Below are 18,488 nucleotides of genomic sequence, written 5' to 3' on the forward strand. Positions count from 1 at the left end.
GGGATATGTCAATAGAAGCTTTCAAAACTGAAAAGCAAAGAGAAAAAAGACTTAAAAAAATTGAACAGAATATCAAAGAACTGTGGGACAATTACAAATGATGTAGCATACATGTAATGGGATGGGAATAACAGAAGGAGAAGAAAGAGAGAAGGGAACAGATGAAATATTTGAAGCAATAATGACTAAGAATTTCCCCAAATTAAAGCCAGATAACAACCAAAGATCTAGGAAGCTCAAATAGGTGCCAAAAAACCTACACTTAGGCATGCCATTCAAACTGTAGGATGAAAGATGGAAAAAATATTGAAGGAAGCCAGAGGTAAAAAACACCTTATAGAGGAACAAAGATAAGAAATACATCTGACTTCTTTTCAGAGATCAGGTGAGCAAGAAGAGAGTAGAGTGAAATATTTAGTATTGAGAGAAAAAAAACCTCACCAACCTTGAATTGTGGATCCTGTGAAATTTTCCTTCAAAAGTGAAAGAGAAATAAAGACTTTCTCAGATGAAAATTGAGGGAATTTGTTGCTTAGTAGACCTGCCTTGCAAGAAATGTTAAATTCTTCAGGGGTAGGCCCTGTGGCTGAGTAGTTGGGTTTGCATGCTCTGCTTCGGTGGTCCAGGGTTTCACCAGTTTGGATCCTGGGCTTGGATGTAACACCACTCATCAAGCCATGCTGAGGTGGCATCCCACATAGTACAGCCAGAAGCATTCATAACTAGAATATACAACTATGTACTGGGGGGCTTTGGGGAGAAGAAGAAGAAGAAGAAGAAGAAGAGGAGGAGGGGGAGGGGGAGGGGGAGGGGGAGGAGGAGGAGGGGGAGGAGGAGGAGGAGGAGGAAGAAAGAAGAGAAGAAGAAGAAGAAGGAAGGAAGGAAGAGGAAGAGGAAGAGGAGAGGAGGAGGAGGAGGAGGAGGAGGAAGAGGAGGAGGAAGAGAAGAGGAAGAGGAGAGGAGGAGGAGGAGGAGGAGGAGGAAGAGGAGGAGGAAGAGGAGGAAGAAGAGGAAGAAGAAGAAGAAGAAGAATTGGCAACCCATGTTAGCTCAGGTGCCAATCTTAAAAAAGAAAAAATTCTTCAGAGACAAAATGATATAGGTCAGAAACTTGGATCTGCATCCAGAAAAGAGCATTAGAGAAGGAACGAGTGAAGGTAAGTTAAAAACTTTTATTTTTCTTATTCTTAATTGATTGAACAGGAAACTGTTCAAAATAATAATAGCAACAATGTATTCATTTTATAGCTTATGTACAAGTGAAATGGATAGCCATGATACAGGGGACAGGAAGGAAGAATTAGGGATATGTTGTTGTTAGAAGGTACTTACACTATCTGTGAAAGGGATACAGTGTTATTTGAAAGTGGACTTGTATTAGTTATGCTTGTATGTTGCAAACTCTAGGGCAACCCCTAAAAAAAATGTAAAAAGAAGTGTAATTGATATGCTAAGAAAAGAGAGGAATAGAATCATACAATATGCTCAATTAAAATCACAAAAGGCAGAAAAAGTAGAAATCAAAAATAGGAACAAAGAACAAAGGCAACAAGTGGAAAATAGTAACAAATATGGTAGCTATTACATCACTTTTTAAATGTCAGTGGTCTAAATATATTTTCTATATTCTAAGCATAAATTGAAAAACAGATTGTTGCAGTGGACAAAAAACAAGACCCAACTATATGTTGTCTTTAAGAAATCCACTTTAAATATGAAGACACATATTGATTTAAAAGTAAAGGGATGGAGAAAGATTTTACCATGCTAACACTAATCAAAAGAAAGCTGGAGTAGCTATATTAATTTCAGACAGAGCAGACTTCAGAGCAAGGAAGCTTGTTAGGATTCTATTGGATAATTCATAAATGTAAATTTTGGCATTTTTTGGAAATTACTGATCATTTTAGACTTTAACTAAATACCAATCCTTTCACATTTCAGTTTTATCCAGTAGTTATGTTTTAGTTCCTAAATCCATAAACACTGACTCTGCGGGAGGAAAATACTACAAAAATTTTCAGGTAGAGGCAGTTATAAAATTTTCCATGATATAAAGCTCATTGTAAAAAAGAAATAATAAAGAATAGTGGTTAAAAATGCTTTGACACACACTGACCTGGGTCTAAGTTCAGACTTTATAAGCTGTGGTACTTGATATAAGTAACTTTACTTCCTGTGACTCAATTATTTCCTCATCCATAAAATAGGGGTGACAATAGTTTAAAAAAATTTTCACTGAGGTCATTATAGTTGATAACATTGTGAAATTGCACGTGTTCATTACTATGTGTAAGTCACCGTATATATGTGCCCCTTTACCCCTTAGGCCCACCCTTCAACCCCCTTCCCCCTGGTAACCACTAAACTGTTCTCTTTGTCCATGTGTTTGTTTATCTTCCACATATGAGTGAAATCATTTGGTGTTTATCTTTCTGTCTGGCTTATGTCGCATAACAGTATACTATCAAGGACCATCCATGTTGTTGCAAATGGGATGACTTTGTGTTTTTTATGGCTGAGTAGTATTCCATTGTATGTATACACCACATCTTCTTTATCCATTCATCAGGTGATGGGCACTTGCGTTGCTTCCATGTTTTGGCTATTGGGAATAATGCTGCAGTGAACACAGGGGTGCATAAGTTTCTTTGAATTGTTGATTTCAAGTTCTTTGGATAAATACCAAGTAGTGGGATAGCTGGGTCATATAATATTTCTATTTTTAATTTTTGAGCTATCTCCGTACTGTTTTCTATACTGGCTGGACCAGTTTGCATTCCCACTAGCAGTGCGTGAGGGTTCCCTTTTCTCCACATCCTAACATTTCTTATGTTTTGTCTTGGTAATCACAGCCATTCTAACAGGTCTAAAGTGACATCTCATTGTAGTTTTGATTTGCGTTTCCCCTGATGATTAGTGATGTTGAACATCTTTTCATGTGCCTCTTGGCTATCTGTAGCTCTTCTTTGGAAAAATGTCTCTGCCCATTTTTTGATCAGGTTGTTTGTTTTTCTGTTGTTGAGTTGTGTGAGTTCTTTATGTATTTTGGAGATTAACCCCTTGTCAGATACATGATTTGCAAATACTTTCTCCCAGTTGGTGGGTTGTCTTTTTGTTTCGTTCCTGGTTTCCTTTGCCTTGCAGAAGCTCTTTAGTCTGATGTAGTCTCATCTGTTTATTTTTTATTTTGTTTCCCTTGCCTGAGTAGACATGGTATTTGAAAAGATGCTTCTAAACTCATGTCAAAGAGTGTACTGCCTATATTTTCTTCTAGGAGTTTTATGGTTTCATGTCTTACTTTGAAGTCTTTAGCCCATTTTGAGTTAATTTTTGAATATGGCATAAGATAATAGTCTAACTTTCATTTTTTTGCATGTGGCTGTCCAGTTTTCCCAACACCATTTGTTGAAAAGACTTTCCTTTCTCTATTGTATGTTCTTGGCTCCTTTGTCAAAGATTAGCTGTCCGTAGATGTGCGGCTTTATTTCTGGGCTTTCAGTTCTATTCCATTGATCTGTGTGTCTGTTTTTGTACCAGTACCATGCTGATTTGATTACTGTAGCTTTGTAGGATATTTTGAAGTCGGGGATTGTGATGCCTTCAGCTTTGTTCTTTTTTCTCAGGATTGCTTTAGCTATTTGGGGTCTTTTTTTTTTTTTTAAGACTTTATTTTTCCTTTTTCTCCCCAAAGTCCCTGGTACATAGTTGTATATTTTTAGTTGTGGGTCCTTCTAGTTGTGGTATGTGGGATGCCGCCTCAGCATAGCTTGATGAGCGGTGCCATGTCTGCGCCCAGGATCTGAACCAGTGAAACCCTGGGCCGCTGAAGCGGAACATGCAAACTTAACTGCTCAACCATGGGGCTGACCCCTATTTGGGGTCTTTTGTTGCCCCCTATCTTTATTCTATTTCCGTGAAGAATGTCATTGGGATTCTGATTGGGATTGCCATGAATCTGTAGATTGCTGTAAGTAATATGCACATTTTAACTATTTTTCTTCTTTCAATCCATGTGCATGAAATATCTTTGCATTTCTTTATGTCATCATCGATTTCTTTCTATAATATGATTTAGTTTTCATTGTATAGGGCTTTCACCTCCTTGGTTAAATTTATTCCTAGGTATTTTATTCTTTTTGTTGTGATTGTAAATGGGATTGTATTCTTGAGTTCTCTTTCTGTTAGTTCATTATTAGAGGATAGAAATGGAACTGATTTTTGTAAGTTGATTTTGTGCCCTGCAACTTCGCCCTGGTTCTTGATTGCTCCCAATGGTTCTGATGGATTCTTTAGGGTTTTCTATATATAGATCATGTTGTCTGCCAACAGTGAGAGTTTCAGTTCCTCTGTGCCAATTTGGATACATTTATTTCCTTTTCTTGCCTAATTGCTCTTGCCAAAACCTCCAGTACCAAGCTGAATAAGAGTGCCAAGAGTGGGCACTCCTGGCTTGTTCCTATTCTCAGAGGGATGGCTTTAGCTTTTCCCCATTGAGTATGATATTGGCTGTGGGTTTGTCATATAGGGCCTTTATTGTGTTGAGGTACTTTCCTTCTATACCCATTTTATTGAGAGTTTTTATCATAAATGGATGTTGGATCTTGTCAAATGCTGTCTCTGCATCTATTGAGATGATCATGTGGTTTTTATTCCTTATTTTGTTAATGTGGTGTATTACATTGATTGATTTGTGACTGTTGAACCATCCCTGTGTCCCTGGTTAAATCCCAGTAGATCATCTTGTACGATCCTTTTAATGTATTGCTGTATTCGGTTTGCCAATATTTTGTTGAGGATTTTTGCATCTCTGTTCATCAGTGATATGGCTTGTAATTTTCTTTCTTTGTGTTGTCCTTGTCTGGCTTTGGATCAGGCCTGGGAGAATGAGTTAGGAAATGTTGTGTCTTCAATTTTTTCGAATAGTTTGAGAAAGATAGGTGTTAAATCTTCTTTGAATGTTTGATAGAATTCTCAAGAGAAGCCATCTGGTCTTGGACTTTTATTTTTGGGAGATTTGGATTACTATTTCCATCTCTTTACTTATGATTGGTCTATTCAGATCTCTATTTTTTCTTGATTCGGTCTTGGCAGGTTGTATGAGACTAAGAATTTATCCATTTCTTCTAGATTGTCTGATTTGTTGGTATACAGTTTTTTATTGTCTTGTAATACTTTGTATTTCTGTGGTGTCCATTTTAATTTCTCCTCTTTCAGTTCTAATTTTACTTACTTGAGTTTTCTCTCTTTTTTTCTTAGTAAGTCTGGCTAAGGGTTTGTCAGTTTTTTTATCTGCTCAAAGAACCAGCTCTTAGTTTCATTGATCCTTTCTACTGTCTTTCTGGTTTCTGTTTCTTTTATTTCTGCTCTAATTTTTATTTCCCTCCTGCTGCCTTTTGGCTTCGTTTGTTCTTCTTTTTCTAGTTCTGTTAGGTGTAGGTTAAGATTACTTTTTGAGCTTTTTCTTTTTTGTTAAGGTAGGTTTATGTTGCTATGAATTTCCCTTTTAGGACCACTTTTTTTTTTTTTTTTTTGATTTTTAAATTTTTCTTCCCAAAGCCCCCCGGTACATAGTTGTATATTCTTCGTTGTGGGTCCTTCCAGTTGTGGTATGTGGGACGCCGCCTCAGTGTGGTTTGATGAGCAGTGCCATGTCCGCACCCAGGATTCGAAGTGACGAAACAGTGGGCCGCCTGCAGCGGAGCACGGGAACTTAACCACTCGGCCACGGGGCCAGCCCCCCTTTTAAGACCACTTTTGCTGCATCCCATTTGAACTTTTATGGTGTATTTTCATTTTCATTTGTCTTCAGATATTTTTTCATTTCTCCTTTATTTTCTTCATTGATCCATTGGTGGTTCAATAGCATCTTGTTTAGTCTCCACATATTTATCACTTTCCCAGCTTTTTTCTTGTAGTAGATTTCTAGTTTCATAGCAGTATGTTTGGAAAAGATGTTTGATCTGATTTCAGTCTTCTTAAATTTATTGAGACTTGCCTTATTTCCAAACATATGGTCTATATTTGAGAATGTACCATGTGCACTTGAGAAGAATGTGTATTCTGTTGTTTTTGGATGGTGTGTTCTGTATATATCTGTTAAGTCCACTTGGTCTAGTTTTTCATTTAATTCCACTATTTCCTTGTTGACTTTTTGTCTGGATGGTCTATGCATTGATCTAAGTGGGGTGTTGAGGTCCCCTACTATTATTGTGTTGCTGTCAATTTCTTTCTTTAGGTCCGTTGATAGTTGCTTTATATACTTTGGTGGTCCTGTGGCAGGTGCATATATATTTACAACTGTTATGTCCTCTTTGTGAAGTGTCCTTTTTATCATTAGACTGCCCCTCCTTGTCTCTCATTGCCTTTTTTATCTTGAAATCTACTTTGTCTGATATAAGTATGGCAATACCTGCTTTCTTTTGTTTGCCATTAGCTTGGAGTATTGTCTTCTCTCCCTTCCCTCTGAGCCCGTTTTTGTCTTTGGAGCTGAGATGTGTTTCCTGCAGGCAGCATATTGTTAGGTCTTGTTTTTTAATCCATCCAGCCACTCTGTGTCTTTTGTTGGAGAATTCAGTCCATTTATATTTAGAGTGATTATTGATATATGAGGGCTTAACACTGCCTTTTTATCACTTGTTTTCTGGTTGTTCTGTATTTCTCTTGTTTCTTGTCCTGTGTATTTCTCAGTATTTATTATTTGTGTCTCTGTCCTGACTTTTTCCTTCCTGCTTTTTCTCCCTCAACCCCCCAAGTACATAGTTGTATATTTTAGTCGTGGGTCCTGTCCTGACTTTTTATTTAGTGGTTACCATGAGGTTTGTATTAATGATCTCGTAGATGAGATACTCCGTTTTCTGGTAGCCTCTTATCACCATTAGCCTAATCTGGTTCCATCTCTTTCCTCTTCCCTGTCTAAGTTATTGTTGTCACAAATTACTCCATTTTGTGTTGTGTTTGTGATTTAAATGAAGTACTTATAATTATTTTTGATGCTTTCCTTCCCTTTATCTTTAATGTTATGATTAAGTGTTTGCTAACCTGTTCTGATAGCTGTAATTTTCTGATTTTATCTGGCTCTTTGTCTTCTTGCTCAAGGCTTTGTACACCCTTTCTTTTTTTCCCCAGGTATGAGGACCTTCTTGTTCATTTCTTGTAATGGGGGTGGGGGGGTCTTGCCATGATACACTCTCTCAGCTTTTGTTTATCTGGGGAAGTTTTCATTTCTCGATCGTATCCAAAGGACATTTTCACTGGATAGAATAATCTTGGCTGAAAGTTTTTGTCTTTCAGTAGTTTGAATTTATCATTCTACTCTCTCCTAGCTCGTAGGTTTCCACTAAAAATCCGCTGAAACCCTGATAGGGGTTCCTTTGTAGGTTATTTTCTTCTGCCTTGCTGCCCTTAATATTTTTTCTTTGTCATTGACTTTTGCCAGTTTTACTAATATATACCTTGGAGAAGTTCTTTTTATATTAATGTAATTAGGAGTTCTCTTAGCTTCTTTTACTTGTAATTGCAGCTGCTTCCCCAGGTTTGGGAAGTTCTTGGCTATTATTTCTTTGAACAAGCTCTCTGCTCCATTCTACCTCTCTTCTTCCTCTGGAATACCTATAATCCTTATGTTGCATTTCCTAATTGAGTCAGAAATTTCTCAGAGAATTTCTTCATTTCTTTTTAGTCTCTCTCCACCTCTGCCTGAAGGATTTCTGTATTTCTGCCCTCTAAATTACTAATTATTTCCTCCATAATATCAGCTCTGTGTTTTAAGGATTCCATATTTTTTTCATCCCATTCATTGTATTCTTCATCTCCAACATTTCTGATGTTTTTTTTTTTAGTTTCAATCTCTTTCGTAAGGAATTCCCTCTGCTCATTAATTTTCTTCCTAAGTTCATTGAACTGTCTGTCTGAATTTTCTTGTAACTTGTTGAGTTTCTTTATGATAACTATTTTGAGTGAATTATCTGTTGTTTAGAGTGTAAATTTCTTTGGCTCAGGATTGGTTTCTGGGTACTTGTCATTTTCCTTCTGTTCTGGCATATTAATAAGTTTTTTCATGTTGTTTGATGGGGTGGACTTTTGCTGTTGCATAGTGGTAGTATCTGGTTGTAGATTCCACCTGCCACCACTGGGGCGGGGGTCAGGAGCTGTGTTTTCTGAGCCTGCCACAACCCGTCTGTTGTGCCCATCCATTGGAAGCTGTGCCAAAAGGGCTTTCTGCATTTTGCTGCCACTGCTTTACCCAGGTAGGTACAGGCACTCTGGTTGGGATCCTCCACTCTGGCCAACTGGCTAAGCTGACGAACCAGGTGATATGGGGGCCAAGGGGCACCTTCTTTCCCACCTGTGCTCCTTGTTCTGCACTCACTGGCTGCCTGCCTTGGCTGCTCAGCTTGGTGAGGGCAGCCCTGTGGTTGCTTAACCACCTTGGTGTGGAGCATTCCTGCAGAGGGCTGCCTTTTCCCCCTTCTCCTCTCAGAGTCAGCACCAGCTGTCACACGAGGGCCCATGTCCTAGATCACTGCCACTGGGGAGGGAGAGGAGATCCACTTACCTTCTTCCATTGCCTCCTGGGGTTCCAGCACCCCCACCTTTAGACATATGGCTATGTGGATCTCTCAGATGTCTGTTGTGTTGTGTGAGTGTCCCCTATTGGTTTATGAATGTCCTTTTCATTACATCTTAGGGGGAGAGACTAAGGGAAGAGCTTACTCTGCCATCATGCTGATGTCATTCCTCAATAGTTTTTGTGAGGATAGAATGAAATGATATGTATAAAGTATCTGCCATATAATAAGCGTGAGTTGTTGGTTTATAAAGAAAATGTAGAAATAGAAGGATTTATTAAAAAACATGTAAATTTGGGGCTGGCCCCGTGGCCGAGTGGTTAAGTTCGCATGCTCTGCAGCAGGTGGCCCAGTGTTTCGTTGGTTCGAATCCTGGGCGTGGATATGGCACTGTTCCTCAAGCAGTGAGGCAGCATCCCATATGCCACAACTGGAAGGACCCACAACCAAGAATATACAACTATGTACTGGGGGGCTTTGGGGAGAAAAAGGAAAAAATAAAATCTTAAAAAAACAAAAAAAAAATGTAAATTCCATCCTAACGTTGCTATCCTAATATTTAATGATTTTTGTCATTAGATTTGCCCTCTTTTAACAAGAATCATAAGAAAACAAATTTATCATCCAAATGAGTTTATACGAACATACACATATTCATATACCAAATGGAATTTGCTATTGGATTAAAACATCTTTGCTATACAGAGGTTCATTTACAAAGCATGCTCTTTGATAATGGCCTGGTGCCATGTGGAATTTTAATCATTTTTTTCCAGTCTGTGAAAAACTTCCACTGCTCCTTTGTGGGCCACAGGAGCACCTGCAATGCATGCATCCATTCAGTCTTTAAATATTTATTGAGAACATACTATGTGCTAGGCACTGTATGAGGTGCTGGAGAATCAGTAGTGTATAATACAAGTTCCCTGCTGTCATGCAGTGTATATTCTAGTTGAAGAAACAGACAAGAAATGAGAAAGATAATTTTCAAATAGTGATAAATACTAGGAGGAAAATAAAACAAGGTGACATGATAATATATTGGGGAGGAAGGAGGTGATTAAATTGTATAGGCAAGGCAGGCTCAGAGGAGATGATTTTGAGCTGATATCTGAATGACAAGAGGGAGCTAGATACATGAAGCATAGAGTGACAAGCATACCAGACAGAGGTAACACCACGTGCAAAGCCCCTGAGGTGGAAATGACTTAGCTTTATGAATTCCTAAGTAACTTGCATATAAATCCACTCAGTTTATTATTTGCTAGATGAGCTCACCATTTGAAAGAAAATGCTGCTGATTCCTTTTTTTTTAAAGATTGGTGCCTGAGCTAACAGCTGTTGCCAATATATATTTTTTTCTGCTTTTTCTCCCCAAATCCCTCCAGTTCATAGCTGCATATTTTAGTTGTGAGTCCTTCTAGTTGTAGCATGTGGGATGCTGCCTCAGCACAGCCTGACGAGTGGTGCCATGTCCACGCCCAGGATCCAAACCGGTGAAACCCTGGGCTGCCAAAGCAGAGCATGTGAACTTAACCACTCGGCCATGGGGCCAGCCCCTGCTGATTCCTTTTTAAAATGATTTCAAAATTCTAATGCAGTAGTTCTAACACTATCATGTGTGTAAGAATAACCCGAAGAGTTTGCTAAAATATAGATCATGATGTAAAAAAGCTGAACTTGTAAAAACAGAGAGTAGAATGGTGGTTACCAGAGGCTGGGGGTTGGGAGAATTGGAGATATGTTGGTTAAGGGTACAAACTTGGAGCAGTAGACAAGTAAGTCCTGGAGAGCTAATGAACAGCATAGTGATTATAGACAATACTGTATTATAAACTTCCAAGTTGCTAAGAGACTAGATCTTAATTGTTCCCACCACAAAGAAGAAATGATAATTATGTGAACTGATAGAGGTGTTAGCTAACACTATGGTGGTAGTCATATTGCAATTTATCAACATGTTGTATACCTTAAACTTATATGTTATATATCAATTATATTTCAAAGGAAAAAAACCCAGTTTCCTGGGTTACATCCCTAGAGATTCTGATTCAGTAGGTCGGGTGAGGCCCACAGATTTGCATTTGTAACAAACTCACGGGTGATGCCAGTGCTGCTAATCTGAGGACCATACTTTGAGAACTACTGCTTTAAAAAATCTATTTTGTGAGTTTAGTATCCATTTGCTAAAAGTAAAGCATGCCAATATTTTCTTTCATGTAAAAAATGAACTTATTTGGCATGCTCATCATCTGAAATTAATTTTTGTAACTGTAGTGGAACAGTGCATGAAATGTGAAAGATAAAAAAAGACCATAAATATTTCATGTTGAATTCATAGCATCTATAATTGTATGAGTTTAATTTCAATATAACCATTAGTGAAGAGTTAATAGTTTCATTTGGAGAGGATTTCAAGGATTATTTTTTAATGCTGAAAGGAATTTAAATGATAGAGTACTTAAAGATTTTATAAAATTATTTTTGTTTCTTGACTGAGATCACATAAATAGAAATTTACATTAAATCCTGATAATCTGGAGAATATGAGAAGGTCGTGCTTCCCATCAACTGTGCGATTTAGGAGGATACGCATGGAAAAGAGATGGAGAAAGGTAGAGCTCAAAGCATTCTGGTCAGCAGGGAGCCTGGCTGCTGCAGTCACACAGACTGTATGACATATGTCAAAGAAGCCCATGTGCTCCTGTCCCTAGCAGTTGTTCCCAGGAAGGGAATTTATAAGAATATTGTTTGTTCCTTGGGCATCATGACCTTAGCGGTATCAGGGATGGTAAATGGATGGTGATACTAAGAACAGCCAACAGTTACCCAGCACTTTCGACATTCCATTGCTCTAAGTGTTTTATGTGATTAACTGATGTAACCCCCAGAACACATCTATGGGGTAGATAGTGACAACATCTCCATTTTATAGAGAAGAAAATGAGTAATTTAGGTTACCAGGCACTAAGCAGAAAAGCTGAGATTAAAACCTAGACAATTTGGGTTCAGTCTGATCTGTTAAAACATTTTACTGTATACTGCTTCATATTTGGAGAAGAATCCTGAAATCAAAGGTTTTCAGGATTTGTGTCTATACCTCAGGTTAAAATGAGGTATCTGATTCTTTTTCTGCACACCATTGAAGTTATTACACAGGAATTCCACAATGTCTTCTTTTTGTTTTTTTGGCGAGGAAGATTGATCATGAGCTAACATCTGTTGCCAAGCTTCCTCTTTTTGCTTGAGGAAGACTGTCGCTGAGCTAACATCCATGCCAGTCTTCCTCTATTTTGTATGTGGGATGCCTCCATAGCATGGCTTCATGACGGTGTGTAGGTCTGTGCCCAGGATGTGAACCTGTGAACCCTGGGCCGCCAAAGCGGAGTGTGTGAACTTAACCACTGCACCACTGGCTGGGCCCACAATGTCTATTTTTTAATCTTTCTGCCTGGGTCTGACAGGACAACATTCCAAATGAGGACCAAGAGAGGAAGACTGTTGGAGTATTCAATGCAGAGAAAAGTTTTTTACCACTTCCTAGTGTGTGATCCTGGGCCCATCACCAAAATGTTCTGAACTTAAGTTTTAGTATCCATAAAAGGATGACAACGTTTACCCCACAGGATTAGGCAACTGAATGAGGACTTTTCTGGCCACTGATACAGACGTATATACTAGTCAGGTGTCCAGGTGGGTGGACACTTTATGATAATTTATAGGATTTTTGCCTTACCTGCTGATGAGAATCTTTGGTTAAGATGCAACTTCATTGAAAGACTTTGAATGACCGTGGATCTAGTGTCTTCAGAGGATCTCCTTGGGCTGTTTGTATGGTTGGGCTTGGGATGGCACACCCTAACTATGGAGAAAGTCTAGTGGCTGCCCAGATCAAACAGTAATGTAATGCTTGTAGTAAAAGCTGCTGTTGGAGCAGAGTGACAATGGAGAGCAACAGAGTTCCAGGATGAATGTCAACTGTTCATCCAGCAGGTGTTTCATTTTCATTTACAAAGCAATAACCAAAAATAATTTTTGTGAACCTAATATAATGGTTCATGTCAATGTCTGCTTCTGAGAACGACCAGAAATAATATTTCAAGAATTCCTAAGCATTTCATTTCAAAGTTTTATGTTTAGAGTAATTCCTTGGAACAATTTTTAGGTATTATAATTTTTTTTTTGATGAGGAAGATTGGCCCTGAGATAAATCTGTTGTCAATCTTCCTCTTTCTGCTTGAGGAATATGTCTTTGAACCAACCTCTGTGCCAGTTTTCTTCTTTTTTTGTATGTGGGATGCTTCCACAGCATGGCTTGATGAGCAGTGTGTAGGTCATGCCTGGGATCTGAACCCATGAACCCTGGGCCGCTGAAATGCAGTGTGAGAACTTAACCATTATGTGACCAGGCTGGTCCCTATAAAATATTTTTCAAAGATAGTTGTGTTTACCTATGCTCAAAAGAGGGAAAATATCATTAAAATGAGTAGGCCTGCATAAATATGTAGAGGTAGGTAATCTTTGTAGATGCTTTTACTGTGTAACCTAGATCCTAAAATCTAAGGAAGAGATGTAGAGAAAATAAAAAGTGCAAGGGAGATATATGAGTAATGAATTGTCTTAACTTTTATTTGATTATTTTCATTTACAGTTCTGGCACTGACACTTTTTTTAAAAAAAGATTTTCATTTTATGTAACGATTGAACTTCAATAAAATAACTTAAAATCATTTACATATACATCACTAAATCTCCATAAAATATACAATACTTCTGATACAGCTAGAGGCTAGAATGACTTTGAAGGAAATGCTAAATGTTCATAATTTTTAAGAGATACCCCATATGTCACGTGTAGGAATAAATATTTATATTGAATTTGCCAAGACATGTGAAGTGTTAAACACTATGTAACATGCACCTAGAAATTAAAATATATATTTTGAAAACATTTTAAAAGCATAAAAGTGTGTTTTGATTTAATCTAGATGTACATTAGCGCTTCTAAGTAGAAATTTGAACATTTATTACAAATAAGAGATACTATAACATCAAGTGAGATATAGTCCAAAAGCCGCTAGGAACCAGTTTGGACATGTAGAATATAAATTTCTACTTTGGCTAGAGTTAAATCTCATCTTTTTTAACCTTCAAATAAGATGGAATGATGTTAAATTTGCTAACATTTTAAAACTTTACAAAATACTGGTTTTTATTTTTGAGTACTTGTAAGCTGTATTTCTTTTTCTCATTTATACTGATGTGACAAAATCAAACACATGAACTTAACTGTCTAAAATAAAAATCTGAATATTACTGCTAAATGAAAGTAAGTATTTAACATTCCACAGACCAAATCACTCAAGTGCAACAGACTGTTTTATACATACAAAGTAAAGTTTTATAGGAATTACATTGTTTTACACTCACAAGCAAATTATGAGGATAAAATTCATGTACTTCTGAACGTCATTAACACTCTTAGGAACTATCTTTCTGATGTATATAGGCAGACAAAAATTTGCTTCTCTAGGAGACAATATATAAGAGAGTTGGTAGCAGTTAGCTGTTTGGCATTTTAAAATGATTACCCTTTCTAGAAAATAGTAGCAATACTGCTCACCCAGAAGACCTGAATGTACTGATAATTGATACGCTGCTACAACCTAAATCACTTCATCAAATTAGCTTAACATTACTGTACATGAGGCTAAGACAACTGATAGAAAAGGACAGAAAATAGGGTATTAACGTTAATCCAGAGAACACCTCTGAGTCTTTTATAGGCAGCAGCTACACATGAGCTGTAAATTTTATCCACAATTTAATATGTTTTGCTATAAAGCACAAATTATGAATTCCCTGCTGCTGACCTGTTATGTCATTCTTTTATTCATAGTTAGTGCAAAGGTCTGAAATTGGTAATTTAAAACTTGTCCCAATAACTGTATAAATCTGAGTTGTTATGTGCTTAGTATAATTTAAGATTTTATAACTAGGAGAATGGTAAAAAAAAAAAATCTGATTATAACAAAACATCTCATTAATTTTATTGTTCTTAATTACTATGCCAATGAAATAAAATCAAAAGAATCCTCCCACTCCCCTCACTGTATTACAGTATTTAATGACACTGATAAAGTTTATAAATTGAGACTCTCTTAGATAACATATGGATAGTATTTTCTAGACTGTCCTCCCCCAGGATCTGTGGATTATTAGAATACATTTCAATTTTACTTTCTGTGTAAAAGCAAAAGGGTAAGTTGTCAACTTACGTTTTTCCTCTTCCTTCTTCCTCTGGATAACTGATTTTGAAATTATAGTAAACAATTTATAAATTCTTTGCTTTAATGGATTTACCATTTTAGAGTGAATAACTTAAAAAATAATGTTTAGACATATACTAAAATCTGGTTCAGTGGTAAAATAAAATTATGAAAAAGCACTTGATAGCATTACTCTCATAGCATTTTCCATCAGGGAACTAACTACCGCATATGACTGGGAACAAAATTCAAATGGAAATACTATATTTTAAGTCTAATTTTAATTTAGATCTTTAGATACATATTAAAAATCATGCCTTGGATAATTATTGACTACGGTGCAACAATCAAAATTATTAGGAATGTTTATATTGAAGAAAAATATTAATACCAAATGTGTAAAACCTATCTGACATCACATTCAGCCTTATGTGTTCAGATGCAGATGAAATGCTATATTCTCTTAAGTCTAGTGCAGATCTCATCAGCCATCCAGGCTAAGCCTCAATAGGGGTGATGACCTCCTTCACTAAATTTCCCTAAAACATAATATACCTCTGTTGAATCTGCAGCATGTTTAGAAGGAAACCTATAATTTCAGTTAAAAGCATGATGCTTAATGTGCTTTAATATGGTAAGTCAAATATAACACATATAAACAAATCGTCCTATAAAATATGTATTTGATGATGTTTCGGAATGAAAACGGAATGTTTTCAAGTTGATAGTGGTAGCCAAAGACTCTGAGAACTTAAAAGCTGCGTAATATAGAAAAGCCTGCAAAATTCAAACATTCAATTTGTAATGTACTATAAATGTTCACTGAATCTAAAAATAATACCCTCATTTTATAAGGTGCCTTTTCAAGTAGTTATTTGTTTTTAAAAAATTATAAATAATTCTTATAACTACGCCTCTCTGTCTTGTACTTCAAAGATATGGAATGTTATCTATCTTTATCATCATATAAATAACAAATAGTCCTTTAAAGAAGCTGAGGAGAATGGGGAGGAGAACTGTGGCTGATTTTCCCTGTTATGTGCATTTATGGATGGAAAGTTGCAAACACCATCTGCTTATGTCGGGGAGAACAGGCCATGTTCTGCTTTAGGAAATAATAAGAGTCGAGCTGCTCCTTTAATAAAGTTACTGTGCATCCAGCCCAGCTGAGTATATAAGCATATAGTTAAGGCTATGTATACAATAAAGAGAAGAATTGAGGCAATTACTTGGATAAATCAGAAACATAAATTTTTAAAGAGGGCACTTTATTGGTCTAAATATTTTTTCTCCCCATCATATTCTGATTTTACCACACAGTAGCTTGTTTTCCACTTCACTTGATCTGTGAGAAATATTACACAGATAAGAAATTTCTTACGGGGTAAGAAATATCAATAGAATAATAATTTTCTCCATTAAATCTCATCTGCTTTTCTGGGAAAAATTAATATTACTATCCCCTTATAAATCAATTGTCAAAGCACCTAATTGAAGGAAAAAATAATATTTTTTATTACATGACATGACCAAAGGGAGAAAACTTTTTTGGCTGAAGGATTTTTAGGCCAGTAAAGTGACCGTTTAAACACGTATACCCCTGGTTGCTGAGAGAATGAACCTTCTTGGCTACATTCTCAGCTTTGATAACTGTGATAGGAACAAGCCAGACTTTAAGAGAAGAACAAAACATCTTGGAGACTGGCAGAAACACATTGAATTTAGAGACAGCCACCTTTTCATTCCAAAAAGTACCTTATTTAATGTTTAGAGCCATGTTAACATGCACCAAACTTATGTGTTCCTAACTGGCCACAGGTGAGTCATTCATATTTTCACTGGAACTAATAAGTAATTTATGAATAATTTTGTACATACTATATAATTCTTAATATAAGAGCAAAAATTAGAGTTCCTTGATGAATGAGCATAAAAACCAAGGAACACTTTGAAAGGACATTGTAGGCATGTGGTAAGTCAACATTTCTTAAAGTTATGTGCTGTATGAGAACCAGCAATCTGTTCCAATAGATAATCCCAATTCTTAGACAAGAAGGAAAAAATCCAAGCCAACCATGAGAAAAAAGGAAACACTCTCAGACAAATCTATGTATCTTTTTTTTTTTTTTGGTAAATTGTCAGGGAAAACAAGACAGGGTGTGCAAAAATAAAAACTAGTTTATGTTCTTAGAGTAAAAAAAGACAAAGTACTATTAGGTAATAAAATGTGACAATTCCATTAGGAAGAGTTAATAAGTTAAGAAAAAAATAAGTCCCACTCTTTAATTAAACAAACATCAATAACAGCAGGATTATTTCTGTCACTGATTTTCTTCCTTTTTTGTTTGAGAAATTTGATTAAAAGAGGGGGGAAAAATAGTCTGCTAGCAGCTATTTAACACAAATGAAGGCACAAATAGGACTCCAGAGTTGACGATCGCAGGTGTGGTGAATATCAGGTGATTCTGGCATGAACAAAAACTGACCCTGAAGTACAGTTGAAGATCTAGCTCTATTTTGTGTTGAAGTTGCATACCGAAGTGACTAACTCGATCAGGGGTCCAGAAAAATCTTCTCTTTCTTACTTTCTAGTAATAAAATATACTTATCAAAACTTGTTAGCTTATCTGTGCAAATGTATACTTATCACTGCTGCAAAAAAATATGTATGAAAATAAACCCTAAAAGACCTGCTTTTCATTATGTTCAAAATAGCCTGTACATAGTCAGTTTCTGAAGAACTCTCAAGAGCTGAATTGGAGAGAGAAACCAAATATGGAATCCAAAGGAGATAAGGACAGCTGTGCCCTTGTAGGAGGCACTTTCGAATCTGTTGATGAAAGCTTAAAGGGAATTTACTTTCTAATAGCTGATCACAGATAAGCTACTTGTCCTTAGGAAAATTTAGGGCCAATAGGCCATGTTTTGACAGAAAACACCCTTGGATCATATCCCAGAATCCTTCTTTATAAGTATATCATACATATTATGATTTGGCTAGATCAGCACTGACTCAGCTGCCACTAATAATTATATATGGTCTTAGGAAAAAAGGATACCACTGAAGTCACTGGATACAGTATTCATTTTAGACTACCTCAGGAAGGAATTGCACATATTTGCTCAATAATTATTAGTTTAAAATCTCCGTAAATATTTTTTTACATTTCTGCTTGTGAAAAAAACAATGTCATCATGGTTGTATCTTCCTCCTAATCAAATATTCTAGAATATGAAGTCATTCCAAACTAGACTGTGGAAAGAACCAGATTAGAAGCAGGGCAGTGAGGTCATCCATTGCTGCTCTTCTCCCCCAAGGTTGTTTAAATGACTAAATATATCAGCAGCTGAAATTTATTCCACATCAGAAGCATCGTTGTCAGAAAGATGATAGTTACTTCCCTTCACCCAAATATATTCAATATATCTCCCTTCATCAGAATCTGAAGCGCCACATGTACATAGCCTGTTGTCAAAGAGTGATTCAATTTCCTCTAATTTTTTCCCTTTGGTCTCAGGAAGACAGCCATAGATGAAAAGGAGTCCCACGGCAGCGAATCCAGCATAAAGGAAGAAGGCTCCTGCAATGGAAAATAATATGTATGTATAAATACACATAGATATACTTGGTCTATATAAATATGGTCTA

At 36.6% G+C, this 18,488-nt stretch overlaps 2 protein-coding genes across 20 annotated transcripts in view; one reads left to right on the forward strand and one right to left on the reverse strand.

Annotated features, from left to right (window-relative positions):
- LOC123276100 (regulator of DNA class I crossover intermediates 1-like) overlaps positions 1-18,488 on the forward strand; it is a 154,672-nt gene that overhangs the window by 89,026 nt on the left and 47,158 nt on the right. For 17 of the 18 annotated variants that reach the window (XR_011497508.1, XR_011497507.1, XR_011497520.1 and 14 more), the window contains one exon: positions 18,358-18,439. Coding sequence is in view for 3 of the 18 variants with exons in the window: in XM_070495951.1 (XP_070352052.1) it covers positions 18,358-18,436 (79 nt within the window). In the remaining 15 variants the exon portion in view is untranslated. Of the gene's footprint in view, positions 1-18,357; positions 18,440-18,488 lie in introns of those variants that run through there. The other variant, XR_011497522.1, reaches the window with a different exon arrangement.
- LOC106845824 (uncharacterized) overlaps positions 14,740-18,488 on the reverse strand; it is a 96,107-nt gene continuing 92,358 nt past the window's right edge. For both annotated transcript variants that reach the window (XM_070495962.1, XM_070495963.1), the window contains one exon: positions 14,740-18,420. The gene's annotated coding sequence lies outside the window, so the exon portion shown is untranslated. The remainder of the gene's footprint in view (positions 18,421-18,488) is intronic.

Source organism: Equus asinus, chromosome 23, assembly GCF_041296235.1.
Source record: "Equus asinus isolate D_3611 breed Donkey chromosome 23, EquAss-T2T_v2, whole genome shotgun sequence".
NCBI classification, from domain to species: Eukaryota; Metazoa; Chordata; class Mammalia; order Perissodactyla; family Equidae; genus Equus; species Equus asinus.